Raw genomic sequence first — 21,332 nt, forward strand, 5'->3', positions numbered from 1 at the left:
AGGTGGGGCAGATGGGTCCAGCTCACCTGCCTTAGAAACAGGTGGTCATGAAGAGAGACCATGGAAGGCCCCTGTTCCCTCAACTCCTATCAGAACTGTCTCCAGCCCTCTGTCAACCTCCCCTTTGTTGGCAAACAGAATGACACCAGACAATGCAGAGACAAGTTACATTTTTTTTCCCACTTGTCACACAGAAGGACATCCACAGACAACTACTTAGAACATATCCAGGTGCCCCAACTATTCCTCCGTCTTGAGTCCTCTGACGTGGACTCAACTCTTCCCACACTTGAAAACAAAATCAAGACCAGCAGAGGGCGCGCTGTCCTCGGGCCTGGCTTCCCAGCAGGCAGGCTGGGGACTAACCTGACACCCACCAGCTGTCCAATGCTACCCCCATCCCACCCCACTCCACGTACGGAACACCTGCATGACTTTTGAAAGTGCACCATTAAATCCAACAAACAACACAGGAAGTAGCCAATGTCCGAGCAGGATGAACCCAACCCAGCCTTCTGATGACAGACATAAAATTTCTCACAGGTGTATGCTCTCTGCAAATATGCTTTATTGGAAATAGGTGGGGCCCACATACATGTTCTCAGTGGTAGAAATGCTCCACCATGCAATGGCGGGGTGCTAAGGAGTGTTCGGTAGAGAAGTAGGGATGGGCCAGGGCGGTCTTGGCTGTGATCCGCCGGCTGGGGTCATACTGCAGGAGTTGCTGAGGAGGAAAGACAAGAGATTGAACCTGGTGCAACCAGGGTAGGGAGAGGAACTCCCTTCACAGGTCCTAGTGGAAAGGCCAAGTCCCTGAGAGGTTGCCTAAACCCAGAACCGTGTGAAGCCAGTGCCTCCTGGGTGCCTGTGTGTCTCTCTGTGTATGTCTGTGAATGTGTGTATGTGCACATGGGTGCGGCACCCATGGGGGCCTAAGGCATCGGGTCCCCTGGAACTAGAGTTACATTGACTATCAGCCACTTGGTGTAGCTGCTGGGAACTGAACTCTGCGAGAACAGCCATCACTCCGGCCCCAAGACACATCTCTCTGTTGTTTGCCTACACACATATGCCAGGCTAGCTGGCCTGTGAATGCTAGGAATTCTCCCGTCTCAGGTCCTCATCCTCCCCCGGGAGCCCTGGGCTTATAGATTCCTGTTTAGATGACGTCTTAGATGCTACAATTGTGTCTCAAGAGCTTTGCCCACTGAGCCGTCCCTCCAACCCTGCCCCCTGGCTTTGTGTGGGTTCTGGAGATCCTAAATCAGGTCCTCACATTTGCAAGGCAAGCACTTTGCCAGCTGAATCGTCTTCTAAGCCCACGTGTCCCAGCTTTTAAGACAGCTCTGGATGCTCCCACAACTGAGGTTAAACCATTAGTTGTGGTTGCAGGCCTATGATTCATCCAGGCCCCCTCCAGGTTCTACCTGCTTCTCTGACTAAGGGCAGGTATGTTTCATGCTAAGACAGCAGTCCCTGAACCTGTCCAAAGAATGCACGCTTTGGGGGGCAGGGAGGTACAGGTCAGACCATGAGCAAGGAGAAGGAGGAGCTAACACAACCAGGGGTCAGTCAGGCCTGTCCGGCTCTCTAGCCTCAGGTACATCACCCAGGCAGGATGCCATGGAAGAGCATATGAAGGACAAGGGGCCTTAGCAGGAAGTGCATGCCATTCTGATGGTACTACGTTGGTAGACAACACACACAGACCTCTGGTAAGCTGACCATGGTCTTGACAGAGACCCTGCCCTTCCTTCCCTGGCCCGACACCAGGGTGAAGACAGAAATGGGGATGGCAGGCTTTGTGGGCAAACTGGTGCAGCTTTTATCTGAGACCCTGCAGGCAGCTGAAAGGTCAATACAGTGGCAGGAGTCCAGAAGGTAGGGAGCAGCCTGTTCTGCACAGCCAAGCCCCTGTGAAGACCGACCTCTGAGAACGGTATGGGGGGGAGACACTGAGGCAGGAGGAGGTGTGGTCTCTGCCTATGGAAGTGCTCCATCTAGATGGGGCAGGAAGCCCACGAGAGAGAGTCAGACACGGGATAACTAGGAAGAAGAGATTGCAGCCATGACACAAAAGCAAAGCTAATTACTTCAGAGACATTTCCAAAGGGGAGACAAACACGGGATATCAAGAGAGAAACTCCTAACCGAATACAAACAGGGACAAGCCGAGGGTGTACAAAGGTCAGAAGAGCCCAGCCCAGCCCAGTCTCAGTTATGTAAAGGGTGACTGAGAGAGAGGCTGCGGAGCTGCTGAGGTGCTGTCCCTGCCCACTGTACCTACCAGGAGCAGGTCCTTGCCTTCTGGTCCCAGACTAGGCACGATCTCCTCCAGCGCCTTCCTGGTCCACTCGGGGAAGCTGCTCTGATAATCAGGCAGCTGGGAGACTCCTGGCCATGTGGCTTCACTGGGGGTTCCCAGGATACGGAAGATCTGAAAGAGCTGGTCGATCTCCGAGTCACCAGGAAACAGAGGTTTGCCAGTCACCTGGAGCAGGAGAGGAGAGGGAGTGTTCTGTGCGACACTTGTGATACAGGCTCCCACGCCGGCTAAGGGGAAAGACACAGGAAGGGATATTTTCCCCAAGCTGGGTGTGGTGGCGCACGCCTCTAATGCCAGCACTCTGGAGGCAACAGGCAGGTGGGTCTCTATGAGTCTGAGGTCAGCCTGGTCTACAGAGTGAGTTCCGGGCCAGCCAAAGCTACACAGTGAAGTCTTGTCTCCAAACAGACAACAACAACAACGATATCTTTCCCAGGGCTATGTTAAAATTCTGATCTTTCCTGGAGCAAGCCTTGCTTCCCCCAGTCAGCCACGGACACCCCTCAACCCATCTCTAATAGACATACTAGCCACAGTGCGATCCTGGCTACCCTGTTCTGTGTAGTTCAAACCACAGAAATCTTCCTGCCTCGGTGCACCCCCTTTCCCCTCCCTCCTGCTTTTGTTTTTAGTTTTTTTTGTTTTGTTTTTTAATGCTAAGAAAGGGCTCTTAGCCCTTGTGTTTTAAGCTGGCCTTGAACTCAAGAAAGTCTTGCTGTTTTAGCCGGGCAGCGGCAGCGCACGCCTTTAATCCCAGCCCTTGGGAGGCAGAGGCAGGAGGAGCTCTGTGAGTTCGAGGCCAGCGAGTTTCAGAAAAAAATTTATATATATATATATATATATATATATATATATATATATATATATAAATTCTGTCTTTGAACGACAGGCATGTGCTACCATGCCCAGCTCAAATTTTTTTGTTTAACATTTTTTGTGTTACATTTATTGATTGTGTGTATGTGTGTGTGTGTGTGTGTGTGTGTGTGTGTGTGTGAGAGAGAGAGAGAGAGAGAGAAGCACAGTGTATGTGTGGCAGTCAGAAGACAACATCAGTTCTCCCATCCCAAGGGTTTTAGGGATCAAACTCCAGCTGTTGTCAGGCCGGGCGGCAAGTACTATCACTACATAATAGCACACGCACTATTAGGCCATCTCCCCAGCCACTGGCTCAAAGCTGCCATCTCGGGAATTGAACTCAGGGCCTCTCCCATTTAGACCATTACTTTACCACTGAGATTTGCCCCAGCCCAGCTTGTTCCCTTCCTACCATTTCTGCGAAGATACAACCAATGCTCCAGAGGTCCACAGCTGTTGAATAAAACTTGCTGCCCAAGAGGATCTCCGGGGCGCGGTACCACAGTGTCACCACCTGTGCAGGCAAGAAGCAGCATCGCTCATGGTGGCCGAATCCACTAGGGACATCCTTTGGCTGTCCCTCCCGCTCCCTGGCCGACACTACCTCGTGGGTGTAGGTACGCATGGGAACCCCGAAGGCTCGAGCCAGTCCGAAGTCAGCCAGCTTGATGGCTCCAAACTCATTGATGAGCAGGTTCTGAGGCTTCAGGTCTCGGTGGATGACCCGATGGCAGTGACAGAAATTCAGCCCCTGCAGCAGCTGGGAGAGGTAGCTCTGTGGGGATGACCAGGAGAAAGAGCTCTTAAATAGCAGGTGGCCGGGGGGGGGGGGGCGGGGGGGGGGGCCTTACCCTCTTGCTTTCCCCTGGGCACCTTGACGACGTTCAGGGGGAGCTCCGGGGTGGGGGCGGATTCCATGTGCTTCTTCAGGTCCTGAGTGAGGAACTCGAACACCAGGTAGAGTTTCTTCTCTCTATGGACCACATCCAGCAGTCTGGCAGGGAGGGGTCAGACTCAGGACACCGCAGTCAGGATTCCAACCCCCCCACTTCCTTTCCCAGCTTACTTGACGATATTGGGGTGCCTCAATTCTTTGAGCAAGGAGATCTCTCTGATGGCAGTGCTGGGAATCCCCTCAGTCTCCCTGTTGGAAAGGATGGAAGACCAATGGGTTGCTTCTGGTCAGGATGTGTGTGTGTGTGTGTGTGTGTGTGTGTGTGTGTGATTACATATAAAATTCCCCACTTTTGCACACTTTATGTCCACCAAGCTCCACAGGGCTGGACCCAGAACAAAGGCAAGGGCTGCACCTTCTTAGCTACCACTGAGGTTGGATGCAAGCCCATGAGGTGAGGACAGGTTTTGGTATTTCCCTGGGAGACAGATGGGGCATTGGGGTGAACCCCGACACTCACACATCCAGCCTGATCTTCTTGAGGGCCACAATCTGCCCTGTCTCCTTGTTCTTGGCCTTATAGACCACCCCGTAGGTGCCCTCTCCGATCTTTTCGATCTTCCGGAACGCATCCATGTCTGTAGAGTTGACCAGGAAACAGACCGCATCTGGACATTTAAATTCCATATGAAGCATCCCCACTTCCAGACTCCAGTCTGCACATCACACCGTGCCCAGCCCTGACCCCCTCTCCCCGGGCACTGCCTGCCACCATCTTGCTCAGGAAGATGGTTCAAGGCTAAAGGCTGCTTCTTGGCCAGCCCAGCTCAGCCCAGCGCCCGCTTCTCCTTTGCCTGGCTACGGAGTGCAGGAGAGCCCAAACTTCTGCCTCAGTCTATGTCTCAGTCTAGGCAAACCAGTGCTTCGGAGCCACAAGTATCTACCCAGAAAGGCTGTACAAGGGAGGGTGGCAGTCTGAGGCAGAGGTTAGGAGTTGGCCAAGGCTTCTGAAGCTACAGTCCTGCTCTGAGTCACACATCAAGACCCAGGACCTTAGCTTGGCCAGTTTGCCAATTCTTAGGTCAGAACCTCAGCAAGGGTGACCCCTTTGCATTCTGGGCCCCCCAACTCTGTCCCTGCCCCCCCAATCCTGCCTTTAGCCCCCTAGCATCCTCCCCTCAGCCCCCTTGCCCAGAAGTCACCAGAAGCCCTCAGCAGGCTGCAGCTTCTCTGTCAGGCAAGCTGCCTGCTATGGCTCCCCCTGCTGGCCCCTGCTGGCTGCAGCCAGCTCTGCACCAGGTACACACACACACTACAAACTCATGCTCTTTATTCGTGAGGACATTGAGGAATCCTTCAGATCCTTCACAAGTCTCAGCCCCAGGGCCCTGGGGGTGGGTATCAGATATATTTTAGAGAAAGGGTCTCATGTAGCTCAGATTGGCTTTAAAATCCAGATCCTCTGACTCTGCCTCCCTAGCGTTGGGATTACAGGCTTGAGGTGGGCTTTCATTTACAGGTCAATCCAGAGTTCAGACAAGGGGCACCCCTCCACCCCCTACTCCACCCCCCATCTCACACACTCCCCCTCCCTGGCTTCTGCTTTCTAGTTCCAGGCGAAGGCTGTCAATGGGAAGGAGGAGCAGGTGGAGGCGTGGGCAAGGTGCTGGCGACTCCTATTGGCTGCTGCTTCTTCTGCAGGTACAGCCTCTGCTCCAGGATGGCTTTTTCTAACAAGGACAGATCCATCCCTTCTACACAGGTGAGCAGTCGGGCCTTCACCACAGAACCTCCATCTGGAAAACAGACATAGAGGCATTAGTAGCGATTTCTAGAGAGGCTGCGGCGCTCTACCCTTGCTCCCCTGAGCTGTTCCCTCCCGAGGCTCCAAGGAAGTCGGCAACTTTGTTTCCAGGAGACCCAGAACCACAGGCCCCCTGTGTGCTTCAGGGAGCAGGAAGTTGAACTTCCACATTCCAACGCCTCCATTAATTCCTTTGCCTTCCAAAAGCCCAGCGCTGAGGAAACACTGGTCTAAGGGAAAGCCTTCCTTGGCATCCTGGGTCCAGTGTCATTGAAAATTGGAGTGAAGAGGAGCCATGTTTGATAAATCCAAAGAACTGAGCTCCAAGCAAGGCTAGTCTTATGGGTAAGTCACTCCACCCTGGAACAAGGTTGGAGGCCTGCTAACGGACGCACTGGTGACCTGACATATAAGGTCAGTGTTCCTGTAACATCAAACAGGAAAGAGATTGATTGGGGAGTCCACAACAGGTATTTAGATTTTTTTATTTTAAAAATATTTACTTTTTGCAGGGTGGTGGTGGCACACACCTTTAATTCCAGCACTCAGGAGGCAGAGTAGGTGGATCTCTGTAAATTCGAGGCCAGCCTGGTCTACAGAGCGAGTTCCAGGACAGCCAAGGCTATACAGAGAAACCCTGACTCAAAAGACCAAAACAAGCAAACAAACAAAACTTATGTTTATGTGGATAAATGTATGTAGGTGCACAGTGGGCCTGCAGTAGGAGGGCATTGGAATTTTAGGTGGTTGTGAGCCACTGTGTGGGTGCTGGGCACCAAACCCATGTCTTCTGCAAGAGCAAGTCCTCTTCACCAGGGAGCCGTCTCTCCAGCCCTTATATTTACTTACTATGTTCAGATTTATTTTATGTGCATGGATGTTATGCCTGCATGCAGGTTATTGTACCATGTGTGTTCCTGGTGCCTCCAGATGGCGAAAGTGGGCATCAGATCCTCTGGGACGGGAGTTATGGAGAGTCCTGAGCCACCGTGAGTGTTGGGAAGGGAACCAAGGTCCTCTGCAAAGGCAGTGAGTTCTCTGAATCTCCGAGCCATCTCTCCATCCTCTACTTACTTTTAGACAGGGGTTGGGCATAGTTCAAGCTGTCCTGGAATTTGCTGAATATCCTAGGGTGACCCTAAATACTTGATCCCCCGGGCTGTACTTACCAAGTACTGGGATTACAGGTGCATGTCACTATGCCTGACTTAGAAAAAGCTTCCTTTTGAGTTCTCATTGCTTCCTAGGAACTTCAGCAAATGTTCTACGACATCACTCTATCTGATTTTGATCCATTTGAGATAACAGTTTTCTGGTTGAAATCTAGCCTGACCTTTCTAGTCTAGGCCATTTCCCGACTGAAGACAGTCTGGAGGCAGACTTCAATCAACAAGCTGTCTAGGTTTCAGCCACCCACACCGGTCACCTGTGGACTTGTTTGAGCCTCAGTTTCTTGGTGCTGAACTGCAGAGGTGATGCTGCTCACAGAGGCCTCAGTGTGTGACCCCATATTTACCCACTGACAGGTGTTGGCTGCCGACTATCCCCACTCAGGCCTCTGGACGGAATATCTGCACACGTCAATCAAACACTCATACCACCCTGAGAAGCCTGGGGACACATTTAGCCCTAAAGAGTTTGAAGGGGGCTGGAGAAATGGCTCAGCGGTTAAGAGCACTGACTGCTCTTCCAGAGGACCCAGGTTCAATTCCCAGCACCCACATGGCAGCTCACAACTGTCTGAAAATCCAGTTCCAGGGGATCTGACACTTTCACACCAATGCACATAAAATAAAAGATAAATACATCATAAAAAAAATTAAAAAAAAAAGAGTTTGAAGGATTGGCAAGAACAGAATCAGATGTTCACAATGTCAAAGTGGAAGGCTGGGGGACTGAAGAGATGGCTCAGCGGTTAAGAGTACTTGCTCTTCTTCTGAAGGACCCGAGTTTGATTCCTAGCACCCATGTTGGGTGGCTCAAAAACGTCTGTAATCTAAGTCTGGCTTCTGTGGGAACCTATACTCACACATACACACAGTAACAATATATAATTGAAAACAAAACGAACAGCCAGGTGGTGGTGGTGCACACCTTTAATTCCAGCACTAGGAATTAGAAGCGGCAGATTTCTGTGAGTTTGAGGCCAGCCTGGTCTGCAGAGAGAGTTCCAGGACAGCCAGCGCTACACAGAGAGAGATACCCTGTCTCAAACCAAATGAATCAAAGCAAAAACAGAAGGCATGAGAGGAGTTTATTGAGAGCCCTTCCTTAGGATGAACAAGGCCCTGATTTGATTGTGAACGTCACTGGGTGGGGATGGGGTTCCGAAATGAGGGATGGGAGATACTAGCCTCAAAAGAGGATCCTATGACAAATGTTCTCAAACTTCTGGTGTGAAGATTTTCTTAGGGATCGACTTAAATTTCACAGAATCTTAAAAGTGTTTGTTTACTTTATTTAGAAGATTTAAATTTTGGTTTTTTGTTTTTCATTTTTCAAGACAGGGTTACTCTGTGTAGCCTTGGCTGTCCTGGAACTAGCTCTTGTAGACCAGGCTGGCCTCCAACTCAGAGAGATCCGCCTCTGCCTTCCAAGTGTTGGGATTAAAGGCGTGCGCCAACACCGCTTGGTTTAGAAGATTTAGAATTTTAGTGTGTGTGTGTGTATCTGTGTGTGGACATGTGCCGTGAGTGCAGGTGCCTATGAAGACCCAAAGAGAGTATTTGCTCCCCTGAAGTGACCGGTGGCTGTGAGCTGCCCGATGTGGATGCTGGGAACCAGGCTTGGGTCCTCTGGGAGAGCAGCTCTCGGCCCAATACTTTTCTTCTTAAGCTCAGCCATCTCGGTTGTTTCATCTTTTCTTGTCTACTTGGGCAACACTTCACTGCAGGTAACAGGGTTTCCCACCAGTACAATCAGCCTGTGGCTGGCCAGCCAGGTGCTTCGGTTTGTTTTGGATGGGAGGGAAAACATGGGCGTGGACCTCCATCATTAGAAGACAGCTGCCTGTGGCCTCAATCTTAACTGGGGCGGAAGGTGTGGGGTAAGCCAGTAAACCGGACAGGCTGGGGCTTGCCTAGCATCCTAGCGTTTGCAAAGGTGTGGCTGAACGAAAACCCCATCTCAAACAATAAATGGAGCGTGACCTTCAGCACCGCCAAAAACACGCGTGGAAAACACAAACAAACAAACAAACAAAAAGCGGGGCTGGGAGGTGGGTCAGTGGTCAAGAGCACACACTGCTCTTGCAGAGGACCTGAGCTCAGTTCTCAGCACCCACATCCAATTGCTCACAACCCACTCGACTCCAGCTCCAGGGCGATCCAGGCTTCTGGTTTCTATGGGTAACTGTGTGTATGTGCACATACCTGTATACAGACAGAAACACACACACATACGTACAGTTAAAACTAAAGTAAATCTTCAGAAGGAAGGAAAGGGCTGAGGATGTAGTCAGCTGGTTTAGCACTGAAAGACTGGAAATGCATTTCTGAGGCCTCTCAGCATTACACAGACGTGACAGTTGCGCACACACGAATGTTGGACTTTCCATCTCCCTGTGTTCTTGTGGATGTTCTCCAAACATAACTCTACTGAGACAAGACAAACCACGGAGGTTGACTCGGTTCTTGATGTATTGATTCAGTCACCGGAACAAGGTCAGGATGACCCACCGATGCTCCCCTTTACCTCACCTGAGCACGCAGCTGTTCTGCCCTGGCACAGACCAATCACTGCTAGTAGTCCTTTGAATAAGCCAATCCAGTTAGTTGGAAAACAACCCTCAGGCTCCCCCTTGTTTCTATGGCTTTTTTGCTTTAAAAGATGAACTATAACAGCTATCGAGGTCCTTCATATCCCGAACCTGAAGGGCCCTGTCATGACAGAGTAAAAATCCTCTTGCTTTTGCATCAATTGTGATTGTGTGAATGGTGTCTGGAGCAACTCTTCCCTGAAGCTTGGACTCCTGAGTCCAACTCGGTCTAGGCTTTGAGCCCCAGCATCACATAAAACGGACATGGTGGCACACACTTGTGATCCCAGCACTCGGAAGGTAGGGGATCAGGAGTTCAAGGTCATTCTCCAACACACAGCCAGTCTAGTGTACAAGAGAGATCTAAGAATAGTAAAAATATAACCACTTGCCTAGCATGCAGGAGGCCCCGGGTTCAAGTCCAGCATACACGGCTGTGAGTACCACTGCTGTCCCACTGTGTGGGGCGCGCTAGTGCTGGCATGTGTGCCCCTTAATGACCACGTCAGAGGTTGTCCTTGCATAGTTACCCCAAATCCCACCATGTTCCCAGCCCTGCCCCATACATTCCGGTGTCCAATCCTTCCCTTTATGCCCTCTGGCACATTGTCTCTTTCTCTTCCAAGATCTTTATAATGCTCTAAGCTTTTCTGTGGGACTTGGCTAGATCCTGGCATCATCCAGACAAGTGGGCCTTCCCACACTCCCCACTCAAGCTCCCACTCCCCACTCGGGTTCCCACCCACGCGCCCCACTGATCTGGGAGGTGAGTCCAGAGTTCACCCACTGTCGGGTCACGTGGCATGCCCGTCTCCTCCTTCTCACTGATAACCAGTCACACCACCCTTCACCTCTGTTCCAGTTCTATGGCCACACCCACGTTGCACCTTGGACTGGTTGTCCCAGAATCTTCCACCTCTGCTGTAGAAACTTTGTTCTCGGCATCTTCCTGCCCTTTTCCTGCACTGCACCTACTGGGACTCTTGGATTTTCTCTCACTTTCTCTGTCCCCTCAGCTGACCCTAAGTACCTTCCAACCATTTTCCTGGTATTGTGGAGACCAGTCTTTGCCTACCAAGCTTCCTGCCCAATGCACCCCCAGCCTCGACCCTCCTGGTCTCACTCACGGATGAGTGCAGGAAGGCCCGCAGACGTCTGCATAGACTCCTGCAGCACCAAGACTTCCAAGTCTCCAAGCTCACTGAGCCGCTTCCCTCCATCTGCCTAGAAACTCTTCCCTTTGTTTTGGCCAGCCTGGACTCAAGCTTTGTGACAGCTATTCGGGCATTTGCCAAACATGTAACTCTCCTTCCTCATGCCCCGTGTCTCTCCTAGAAAAGTTCCTCTACCTCTGTGCTGCCACCTCTGAACTGTGCCCCCTTCCTAGCTCTCCTTCTCTTCCCTGTTTTTAACTTTTTGAAGGACGGCCTTCAAAAGCCCAAGATGCCCAGGCTGGTCTTGAACTCACGCTGTATCCCTGGCAGGCCTTGACTTTCTTCAGTAGCTAGGATTACAGTCCTGCACCATCAGGCCCTCTTGTTGCCAACTACTTGAACAGAGGATTGTTGAGTACTCCCAACACACACACGTACACACACATGAAATGTCTACAGAGATGGGCATGCCGGTTGCTCTGATGTGATCATTCGTTGTCTATTGTGGACAAGTGCTGAAATGTCACCTTGCGCCCCATAATATGCATAGACAATCACCATGTGTCAATTAAACCTTTTTACAGTAGTTTCTGAAAGAGGAGCAGTGAGATTTGTGAACTGGCAGTTGCTATAGCCAGTGAGACTTACACAACGTGCAATTAGTGCTAATGACAAAGCAGGGAACCTCAGACTGGCCAGAAACACCTCATGTCCAGAAAGGAACTTCTGGGGACCTTGTGTGGTACCGGGAGGGGTCACATCTTAGGAGCTGATCACACAGCTGGTGTGTTCCACACTAGTCTCATGGCTGGCTCTACATGAAAAGTTAGAAAAGTACCTCTCATTAACATTCCCTTTGTCCTCAGGACTTTCAACCGGGACTCAGGGCACAACACGTGTTTGATGGACCTTTGCACCCCAACAGGACTCACGGTCAGGCCCAGGAAGGTTGAGTGCAATTATAAGTACACCCTCCTGCCCAGGTGAGAGGTCATGCCAGGCATGGCCACACTCAGCCTACACAGGTCTTGAATTCCTCACCCCAGACCAGAGTGGTGTGTATGAAATACTCAGAAAAATGAAAAAAAAATTATGAGGAAAAAACCCAACTAGGAGCTGGAGAGCTGGCCTTAAAGAGCATCATGCCAGCGCATTTATGCATGCTGAGGCAAACATTAGAGTGCATACATATAATAAATACATAATTTTTTAAAAGATAAAAGGCCCTTTGTGTCTCCCTTCATATCTCTCCCAAATCAGTTATGAAGGCAGGAACTCTAACCTTCAAATCTTGAATCTAAGTGAGATGAACTCTTATTAAATCCAATATAATTAAAACCAGCCATTTAATTAATTTTTATATTAAAAGTAATTAAATCTCCTACTTAATTAATGAATTTAATTAATGTATTTCATCCAGAGTTATAACCCATCATGGTTTTTTATTTTTTTTCTAATTATTTATTATGTATATAGTGTTCTGGGCACCAGATTTCATTATAGATGGGTGTGAGCCATCAGTGGTTGCTGGGAATTGAATTCAGGACCTCTGGAACAACAGTCAGTTCTCTTAACCTCTGAGCCATCTCTCCAGCCCCATGTAGTTTTTTTTTTAAAGATTTTATTTTTAATTGTTTGTGTATGTGTGTGCACACATGCATGTGTTGGCACACATACATTAGTGTGAAAGAAGTGACTGAAGAGGAGTTGCAGTTAAAGGCAATTGTGAACTACCAGATGTGGGTGCTGGGAACCCAATCCAGGTCCTCTGCAAGAGCAGCAAGCGCTCCAAACTACTGAACCATCTCTCCAGCCCGTGGGTTTTTAAAAGTATAAATTATGAGACATAAATGCGATTCAGGGCTGGTGGGCATATTCAGGAAGCTCTAGGCAAACTACCTCACACACAGACCCTCAGAAACCTGTGACTTCTCTTCTGCCCCTCCCCATGGTGGCATCTCTTCACCATTCCTCAGCATCACATGGCTGGTCCATTCAAGCCCAGTCAGACCTGTTTCCTAAGAGCCCCTGACCTCACAGGCTGATCTGTAAGCATGGCAACCCCACTAGGTCACAGGACAATAGGACATGCCCAATCCATCCCTCGTTCTTTTTTTTATTCTTTGTGTGTTGGCTTGTGTACGCCATGGCACATGTGTGGAACCGGAGGCCAACTTTGGGAGCCAGTCCTCTCTTCCGCCTCATTTGAGGCAAGGTCTCTTTGCTTGCCATGTGTGCACCAGTCTGGTCTCTACTCCCTGTCTCCCTGTAGAAACACTGGGAATCAGACACCTATTGATTTTCACTGTGTTCTTCGGACTCGAATTCAGGGTCTTCGCATTTTGTACAGCAAACACTGAGCTATATCCCAATCCCATATTTTCCTGGTTCTTTTGCTCAGTTTTTGTTTGAGACAGGGTTTCTCTGTGTAGCCCTGGCTGTCCTGGAACTCCCTCTGTAGACCAGACTGGCCTCAAAGTCACAGAGATCCACCTGCCTCTGCCTCCCGACTGCTGAGATTAAAGGTGTGTGTCCCAGGCTCAGTGTATTCTTTATTAACACAAAAGACACCCTAGTTGGGGGGGGCGGGGGCTGGAGAGATGGCTCAGCAGTTAAGAGCAGCCTGCTCTTCCAAAGGTCCTGAGTTCAATTCCCAGCAACCACATGGTGGCTCACAACCACCTGTAATGAGGTCTGGTACCCTCTTCTGGCCTTCAGGCATACATACAGAAAGAATATCATATATATAATAAATAAATAAATATTAAAAAAAAGACACCCCAGCGGAGGTGTCAGAGTGAAGCAGCGGTAGGGAGCCCAGCTTACCGTCCTCACGCTCCAGCTCCCCAAGAACCATGTACAGGAAGCCCACACGTGGCTCAAAAGGCTCCACCAACTTAGTGCAGATGCGCAGCTGGCACTGGTCAGATCTTTGCTGTGCTGCCAGGGTCACTAGGGAGCGTGTCATGTCATAGCAGAGCAACCTGGAGGGCAGAGGAAGCATGAGTGTTTCTACTCATAGGCAAGCCAACCTCCGAGTTTCATAGAGGAGGCCAACAAATACGTGGAAAGTCCATGACTGGCCTCAAACTGATCCGAAAATAAAATATAAGCCACAGACTGGAACAAGTGCTCCCCACTGCCTCACAGATGGGAGGTAACTGCCTGTCAATTTTATTACTCTGACTTTGAATGTTGTGAATTTTATTTTGAAACAAGGTCTTAAGAGGCCCAGGCCCCCACAGATCCAGTGAGTCCATAGCCCAAGCACAACCCCCCGAGCAGCCTGGCTCCGGGTTCAGAGTCAGGGGAAGAAACACACCCTGAAAATGGAACCAGAGCTAGGGGAAGAGACACTTTGTTCTCAAACCTAGAGCTGAAGAAAAGTCCCCAGACCCTGAAACCAGGACCAAAAGAACGCACTAAGCCCCTAGATTCAGAGCATACCAAAGATTTCACCCTGGCCCAAAAATTAGAATCAAAAAGGTAAAAAGAACCAAAGAAAGAAACACAGTTTGGCCCCAGAACCAGACTATCTTTGTCCTTGACACTAAACCAGCCAATCCCTGAGCAGGGAAAATGGACCAATCACCGGCAGTTGGGAATTCCCCTAAGGCCTGGAAATCCCCTTACATCATAGGAGGCAGCCAATCCCAAGCCTGGAAGCCTGGAATTCCCCTCACCCCACTAGGGGACAGCCAATCACAAGCCCAGAGGCTTGGAATTCTCCTATATAGTCCCCTCTTTTCACTGCTGGTGGTCTCTCTTGTGCTGCTCCTGCTGCTGCTGAAGCTTCAACTGGACAGAGGAACCTGAGTTAACTCACAATACTTTGCTTTTGCATTGGATATGGTCTCCTGGTGATATTTTGGGGGTCTGACTGTAGGTGGCGTAATAGTCTTATCATGCAACCCTGGCTGGTCTGGAACGCAGTATGTAGACCAAGCTGGCCCTGAACTCACATAAATCCACCTGCCTCTGCTTCCAAGTACTAGAATTCAAGGCATGAGCTGCCATGTCCAGTTTTTTTTTTTTTCTCTTTTGAGGCAGTAAATTGCCAAGCTTCTCAAGCAGGCCTTGAACCCTGAGGTCTTCCTACAACAACCTCACAAGCTAGGATTACAGATGTGTGTCACCATGCTGGTGTCACTTTACTTTCAGGTGACCTGTGACAGAACAATATACAACTAACACAGTATATGTGTATGTAAGTATGAACCCACATCTGCCCAGATGACCACTCACACATATACACATCAGAGAGTATAGAGAGGTCACAAACTTATCAATGGTTGTCTGGACAGTGATGCTACATGTGGTTTTTGCTTTCTTTACTCCTTTGTGGGTTATTTGTATTAAAACAATACAGCCACGCAGGGTGGCACATGCCTTTAATCCCAGCACTCAGGAAGCAGAGGCAGGCAGATCTCTGAGTTTAAGGTCAGCCTGGTCTAGCTGGCTCATTCCAGGCCAGCTGGGGCTACATGGTGAGAATTTATAATTAGACAAAATAATATTAAAACCATTCTAATTGAATTTCTTTGGAGGGGAGTTATGTAACCGCCCCTGCCACATGAAGGGATGACCATTTTTACCTGCCAAAAGTTCGCAGTGTGCTTCCGTCAGGAACTTGGCCATCACTGACTTCCCAAGGGAAGTAGTAGATCCCAGGTCCGGGCAGCATCGATGGCACCAGGAATCAAATAGTCAGGATGGAGATTTGAAGATTCCTGATAAACCAAGCCAATCATAAGACATGAGAAACCAGTCACATCTGGAAGATTAGCTCCAGCAGGAGGGGTTGTGCAAGGCTTTGATAGGTCATGAGCTCAAAGCTAACATATAAGCCTGCATCACACACCGACACATATACATAATGCATAAATAAAGTTGCGGGGGGAGTACTGTTCCCACAGCAATCTCCATTCTCCATCAGTTTCATAAGGCAGAAGTCTGTAAGGAAACACATACTAGGCAGGGGTGGTGGCCCACACTCTCACCCCAGCACTCGAGAGGCAGAGGCAGGTGAATCTCTGAGTTTGAGGCCAGCCTGGACTACAGAGTGAGTTCTAGGACAACAGGGTTACACAGAAACCCTGCCTCAAAATACTCCCCCCCACACAAAAGATGTACAAGTGTGTTCTATCTTCAAGGGCTGGAGAGTCTCTGTTGTTGCTCATTTCGGCCATATCATTTTTATTTTATGTGTGTGAGTGTTTTGCCTGCATATATGTCTGTCCACTAAGTATGAGTAGTGCCTGAGGAAGCCAGGAGAAGGGGAAGGATCTGCTGACATTTGTGAGCCACCATAGGGGTGCTGGAAATCTAACCCAGGTCCTCCTCTGGAAGAGTAGCCAGAGCTCTTAACTGCTGAGCAATAGGTAAAACAAACAAAAGAACCCGACTCGTTCTAATCAAACCCTGACTACAAACTGGTAACCTTGGCAGCTTGTGCCTTTAATCCCACAGGCCCCGTGTGCATCCTGCAGCTGGGGTGTAGCTCAGCTGGTAGAGAGTTGCTGCCTGGCATGGTTTGGATTCCCAGCACTGAATAAAAGTTATCCACCCCGGAACCTCTTCTTCAGGTCATTCTTTACATGTGTACGGGTACAACACGTAAAGACATACTTGCATGTATGTCTGTGAACCACTTGTATGCCTGATGCCTATGTAGTTACAGATGTCTGTGAGCTGTCGAGAATCTGAACCCTCTTCAAGAACAATGAGTCCTTTTCTTTTTGTTTGTTCGTTCTTCGAGACAGGGTTTCTCTGTGTAGCTTTGGAGCTTGTCCTGGAACTCGCTCTGTAGACCAGGCTGGCCTTGAACTAACAGAGAACTGTCAGCCTCTGCCTCCTGAGTGCTGGGATTAAATGTGTGTGTCACCACTGCCCAGCCAGTAAGAGTTCTTAACCACTGAGCTATCTCTCTAGGTCCTTATCTTCATTTTTTAAAAATTTATTTTTACTTATGTGTGTGTATGTGCAGGTGTGCATGCTTATGGGAGCTAGAAGAGGGTCAATCTCCTGGGACTAGAGTTTCAGGCAGTTGTGAGCCACCTGACATGGGTGGTGGGAACTGAACTCAGGTCCTCTGCAAGAAAGAGCCGCCAGCGCTCTTAACCGCTGAGCAGTCTCTCCAGCCCTTGGACATCTTCTTTTAAAGACTGGGTTTCATTCTGTGTCCCTGGCTGGCTTCTAACTCCTGGCCCAGCTTCCCAACCGCTGGCATTTAGAGTGTGTACGACTATATGCGGCTCCGTGGACCTTCTGATCTCAGATTTAGAGAGCCTGGAAATGTGTCCTGTTTAAGTCACTCTGTGGCATTCTATTGCAACAGCCCCCAGCAGGTAACATAATATCACTTATGATGCCAGATGGCATTCCAGATGAGCAAAACATCCGGTAAAGGGCGGTAACAGACAAGAGTAAAGCCATGAAAAGGGATGTAGGTTAGACAGGAGTGTTTCGTCAATGTTCAGTTACCTTAACCGTAATTTTCCTGTACATGTCCTTATTTTTAGGAAATTCTTAGCTATTTGTAAGCAAAGGAGGACTTCCACAGTTTCCTCAAACAGCTCCAAGAGGGAGGGAATCAACAAAGCTGACCGGCAGGTGATCGGCAAAGCAACTGTGACAAACGTTAACCAGGGAATCTGGGTGAAAGGGGAGTTGCTTCTTTGTTCCTTATCAAGATTCCTGAGTGTGCAAAAATGAAAATCCACACGTGGTGGTCAGACTACAGGACTCACGGCAAGCGTTGTGAAAGGCAGCCTTTCACTGTAACCAACAGAACCCAGTCTTAGGTTGGCCCATGGCGCCACACTGGATGGCAGTGGCCTAGCTTTAGCCTTTATTTCCCTTTGTCCTTCCTCTGGCTCGTGATCAACCCAGAGTCTGTAGCTGAGCTCTTTCTGATTCTCAAACAAGTTTTATTCAGTTATTTTTAGACAAAAACCACATAGCTCTAACCAGACTGCAACACACAACATTATGCAGTAGACCAGGCTGGCCTTGAACTTATAGAGCTCTCCCTGCCTCTGCTGCCTCACAAATATTTTTTTTAAAGTTAACATTTATTGTTGGTGTATGTGCAGGTATATGCGTGCCATAGCACACAATGGAGATCAGAAAACAACCTTGTAGAATTGGTTCTCCTCTCTCAAGCCTTTATGTGGGTTCTGGGGATTGACCTTAGGCCTGTAGGCTTGCATCTTCAGGAGGCAAGAGCCTTTATCCACTGAGCCATCTTTGATGTGGTAGGTCCTTCTGTCTATGTGTTGCTTTTATTGGCTAATGAATAAAGAAGTTGCTTTTGGCCAATGGCTTAGCAGAGTATAGCAAAACTGGAAGAGATATATATAGAGAGAGTGGGCGAAGTCAAATGAGAAGCCATGTAGCTGGCACAGATACCGGAACTTTACCCAGTAAGCCACAGCCTTGTGGCGATACACAGATTAATAGAAATGGGTTAAATTAAGATGTAAGAGTTAGCCAATAAAAAGCTAGAGCTAATGGGCCAAGCAGTGATTTGATCAATACAGTTTCTGTGTGGGTTGAGCAGCCAGAAACAAACAAGCAGCTCTTCTACAACAAAGAACGTTGGAGAATTGGCACTCCAACGTGTGCTAGCTAAATCCACATAAAACCTGAGAGGGCCTGAAAAGGAATTCTAGACACTAAAAAACAAAGTTTAGCCATATATATATATTTTTTTCAGATGGGCTCTGCTTGCTGGTGGCATGATGCAGTTCCTTTTAAGAGAGGTCTTCCTGATTCAGCCTGGCTATATGCTCTGCTAAGCCATTGGTGGAAAGCAACTTCTTTATTAACCAATAAAAGCAGCACATAGACAGAAGGACCTCCCACTTCACATCTTGTCAGCTCAATGGGAACAGCTTTTCTCTTCTAGACTTTACCAGACTTTTTTTTTTTTCCAGGTCCCTTCAACTTTAGATATTTTCAAATAGCTCTTTGACAGTAGGATCTTCCTCCTCTACCTCTAATATAGATTTCTCTATAGCCCCGCTCCCTCTGCACCTCCACACTGATCTATTTCTTCATTGTGGTTTACTAAACAATCAGATTTCAAAGAGTTTGGTCTGGTTTTTTGTTTGTTTGTTTGTTTGTTTGTTTTGCCCACCAGATTATCATCCCATAAGGCAGGGATTCTGATGATGGCTATGTCCAGTTTCTGGGATATTATTAAATATGATGGATGATTAGATCCACGAAGAGGATGAAAACTGAAACCACCCACCCCACACATGCTGAGCACTGATCTAAAGCCGTACCTAACTATTCATGGGAACGAAATCTGCCAGAATTCTGCCTTCGTCAGCATTTCTAGCGCTGCCTGGCCTGCCCACCCAGGTGGACGGTTTCAACATTAGCAGCCAGTCTGACCTCTGAATACCTTGTCATTTCCCATTTTGTACTGTGATTCTTTTGTTGTTGTTTGAGACAGGGTCTCATGTAGCTTTGATTGGCTCGGAACTCACTCTGTAGACCAGGATGGTTTGGAAGGCACAGAGATCCACCTGCCTCTGCCTCCTGAGTGCTGGGACTAAAGGCTTCATCACCACACCCAATCTGTATTGTGATTCTTACATAATTCTTACTGTAATTAAGACCCAGAGCTGCCGTAAACCAAATTTACAGTTCTCTGCAACTCAGGTTGGTCTTGAACTTGTGATCTCCTGCCTCAGCATCTTGAGTAGCTGAGATTCCAGGCCTGTGCCAACGGGTCAAATTTCCAATTGTTACTATTTGACCAGATTTTCCCCTCTCTGAGAGTCTGTCAAAGGTTTACCATGTAGTGTTCCCCTTTTACCCCATTAAGCAATAACTTCAACTTTGGTTTTATCTTATCAATTGCTTATACAGAGTGTATTTTGGGATATAAGCTTTTGAAAAGAGGAATACAATTCTCAATAACCAAACTAAATAACATATCAGTGCCTTGAAAACAGCCTCAGTGAAAGAGTCTTGCGCAGGCATACTGGAACCTGAGCCAAAAGTACAAGCAGCAACAATGATATAGTCTTTATTTAATCTTTTTAGCATTTTGCTTATTTTCTCTTTTGAATTTATAAATATTGTGGGACTGGGGATGTAGCTCAGAGGTCCATCTCCTGCCCCAAGAGAAAAAAGCAGTGTATTAAAATATTGAATTTGGGGGGGCTTCCTTAAATTTTGTTTTCAAGATAAATCCTTCATTGACTGTATCCATTCGAGGTAATGTTAATGTAAATGGGTCTTAAATATGTTGTTACAAGGGCAAGTTAGAGAGCGGTAACAGACTGTAGCTCTCCCATGTAGCGTGAAGTTGAAAGACCGGTAAATGAAGAAAGTGCATTTTATTTAGCATTTAAAAACGTTTGTAAACAGGTCAACACACAACCCAGGCTGCCCTCAAACAGCTGAAAATGGCCTGGTCTTCTAGATCCTCAGACCTCAACCTGGAATTACAAACCTGTGCCACTGTGCCCAGTCTATGGGATTCTTGGGGAGCAAATCTTGGGCTCCGAGCATGCTAGATTAGTACTATGTAAACTGCATCTCCAGCCCACCATTTAGCACTTCTTGCTTTTGGAAACAGGGTTTCTCTGTGTAGCCCTTTACTGTGCTGGAACTCTCTCTGTAGACCAGGATGGCCTTGAACTCCACTGAGTGCTGGGGTTCAAAAGTAGTAACACCACGCCCCGGTATTTTGCGCTTTTTAAATAGTAAGAACTAAAAAAACAAATTGGTGAAAACTGGCTGTCCTGGAGGCTAAAAAACTCTTTGTTATAAGTCGTACATTGCAGCTTCTTAGGCAAGCGTACAATTACATCTTTGATGATGAGGATGATAAAGCAAACCAAAGTCTAATTTCACAACTTTTAGGAGGGAAACGTCTTGGACTACTAAAAATAAAGAAACACGTCCTGTTCCCTCTCAATCTACATCCTTGTCCGCTGATAAATCGCGAAGCTTCCCTAGAGCCCCGTGCCTCGCAGCCCAAACCTTTGGTCAAGTTGCCAAAATTTTTAACCAACAATAATGAACCTTGTCCCGAACGTGACCTTTGTCCTGGTCCCCTTTTGCTCCAATTTGGGTGGATTCCAGGAAGACCAACACCTTCCCTCTATTAGCCTCCTCCCCGCGCCCTAGGCCCTTGTCACCCATTCCCCTTCTCGCTTCCGGGGAGACTTTAGCGAGGCGACCCCAAAGCCTGAAACTAGGCGAGTCCCCACGGCGCAGGCGCAATCCCGCCCCTCAAAGCCCTGGCCAATCCGCGACGCGCGTCTCCTTTCAGCCCGGAGAGATCACGTGAACCCGGAGTGGCGACGCCCGCTAGCGCCCGGCTCCTCTCCCTGCTCCGCAGCTATTTCTTGACCTTTTACCTTGGTCTCCTTGACGAGGAGCCGCTCGGGGACCTCCCCTGGCCCGCGGCAGGGGATTCGTCCGTCCGGCGGGCGGTCCCGGCTTCCGGGATCGCAGCCGGTCACGCGGGGAGTGGCGGCGGGGACGGGGCGTGCCGGAGCGGGTGGGGCGGG

At 48.8% G+C, this 21,332-nt stretch overlaps 2 protein-coding genes across 2 annotated transcripts; both read right to left on the bottom strand.

The window, feature by feature from the left end:
- Positions 1 to 546: 546 nt before the first annotated feature.
- Cdk3 (cyclin dependent kinase 3) lies at positions 547 to 5,202 on the bottom strand. Its single transcript, XM_048451958.3, has 7 exons — positions 4,600 to 5,202; positions 4,251 to 4,328; positions 4,058 to 4,178; positions 3,789 to 3,959; positions 3,597 to 3,698; positions 2,288 to 2,491; positions 547 to 724 (listed from the first exon to the last, which is right to left on the bottom strand). The coding sequence occupies exons 1-7, from the start codon at positions 4,773 to 4,775 to the stop codon at positions 602 to 604; spliced, it is 975 nt and encodes a 324-aa protein (XP_048307915.1). The 5' UTR covers positions 4,776 to 5,202; the 3' UTR covers positions 547 to 601.
- A 190-nt stretch (positions 5,203 to 5,392) lies between these two features.
- Positions 5,393 to 21,326, bottom strand: Ten1 (TEN1 subunit of CST complex). The gene is made up of 4 exons (XM_048451961.2): positions 21,180 to 21,326; positions 15,390 to 15,524; positions 13,621 to 13,778; positions 5,393 to 5,875 (listed from the first exon to the last, which is right to left on the bottom strand). The coding sequence occupies exons 2-4, from the start codon at positions 15,476 to 15,478 to the stop codon at positions 5,706 to 5,708; spliced, it is 417 nt and encodes a 138-aa protein (XP_048307918.1). The 5' UTR covers positions 15,479 to 15,524; positions 21,180 to 21,326; the 3' UTR covers positions 5,393 to 5,705.
- Between the last annotated feature and the right edge of the window lie 6 nt (positions 21,327 to 21,332).

Source organism: Myodes glareolus, chromosome 9 (genome assembly GCF_982192425.1).
Source record: "Myodes glareolus chromosome 9, mMyoGla1.1, whole genome shotgun sequence".
NCBI lineage: Eukaryota > Metazoa > Chordata > Mammalia > Rodentia > Cricetidae > Myodes > Myodes glareolus.

What these genes read in the sequence shown, in the direction of transcription:
- Cdk3 (XM_048451958.3), bottom strand. Translation starts at nt 4,775, where the DNA reads ATGCTTCATATGGAATTTAAATGTCCAGATGCGGTCTGTTTCCTGGTC. An exon ending in AAGAAGATCAGGCTGGATGT is followed by an intron (nt 4,329 to 4,599) that starts GTGAGTGTCGGG and finishes CCTTTCCAACAG; the next exon opens with GGAGACTGAGGGGATTCCCA. An exon ending in TCCCCCTGAACGTCGTCAAG is followed by an intron (nt 3,960 to 4,057) that starts GTGCCCAGGGGA and finishes TCATCCCCACAG; the next exon opens with AGCTACCTCTCCCAGCTGCT.
- Ten1 (XM_048451961.2), bottom strand. Translation starts at nt 15,478, where the DNA reads ATGCTGCCCGGACCTGGGATCTACTACTTCCCTTGGGAAGTCAGTGAT. An exon ending in ACACTGCGAACTTTTGGCAG is followed by an intron (nt 13,779 to 15,389) that starts GTAAAAATGGTC and finishes TCTGCCCTCCAG; the next exon opens with GTTGCTCTGCTATGACATGA. An exon ending in GGAGCTGGAGCGTGAGGACG is followed by an intron (nt 5,876 to 13,620) that starts GTAAGCTGGGCT and finishes TCTGTTTTCCAG; the next exon opens with ATGGAGGTTCTGTGGTGAAG.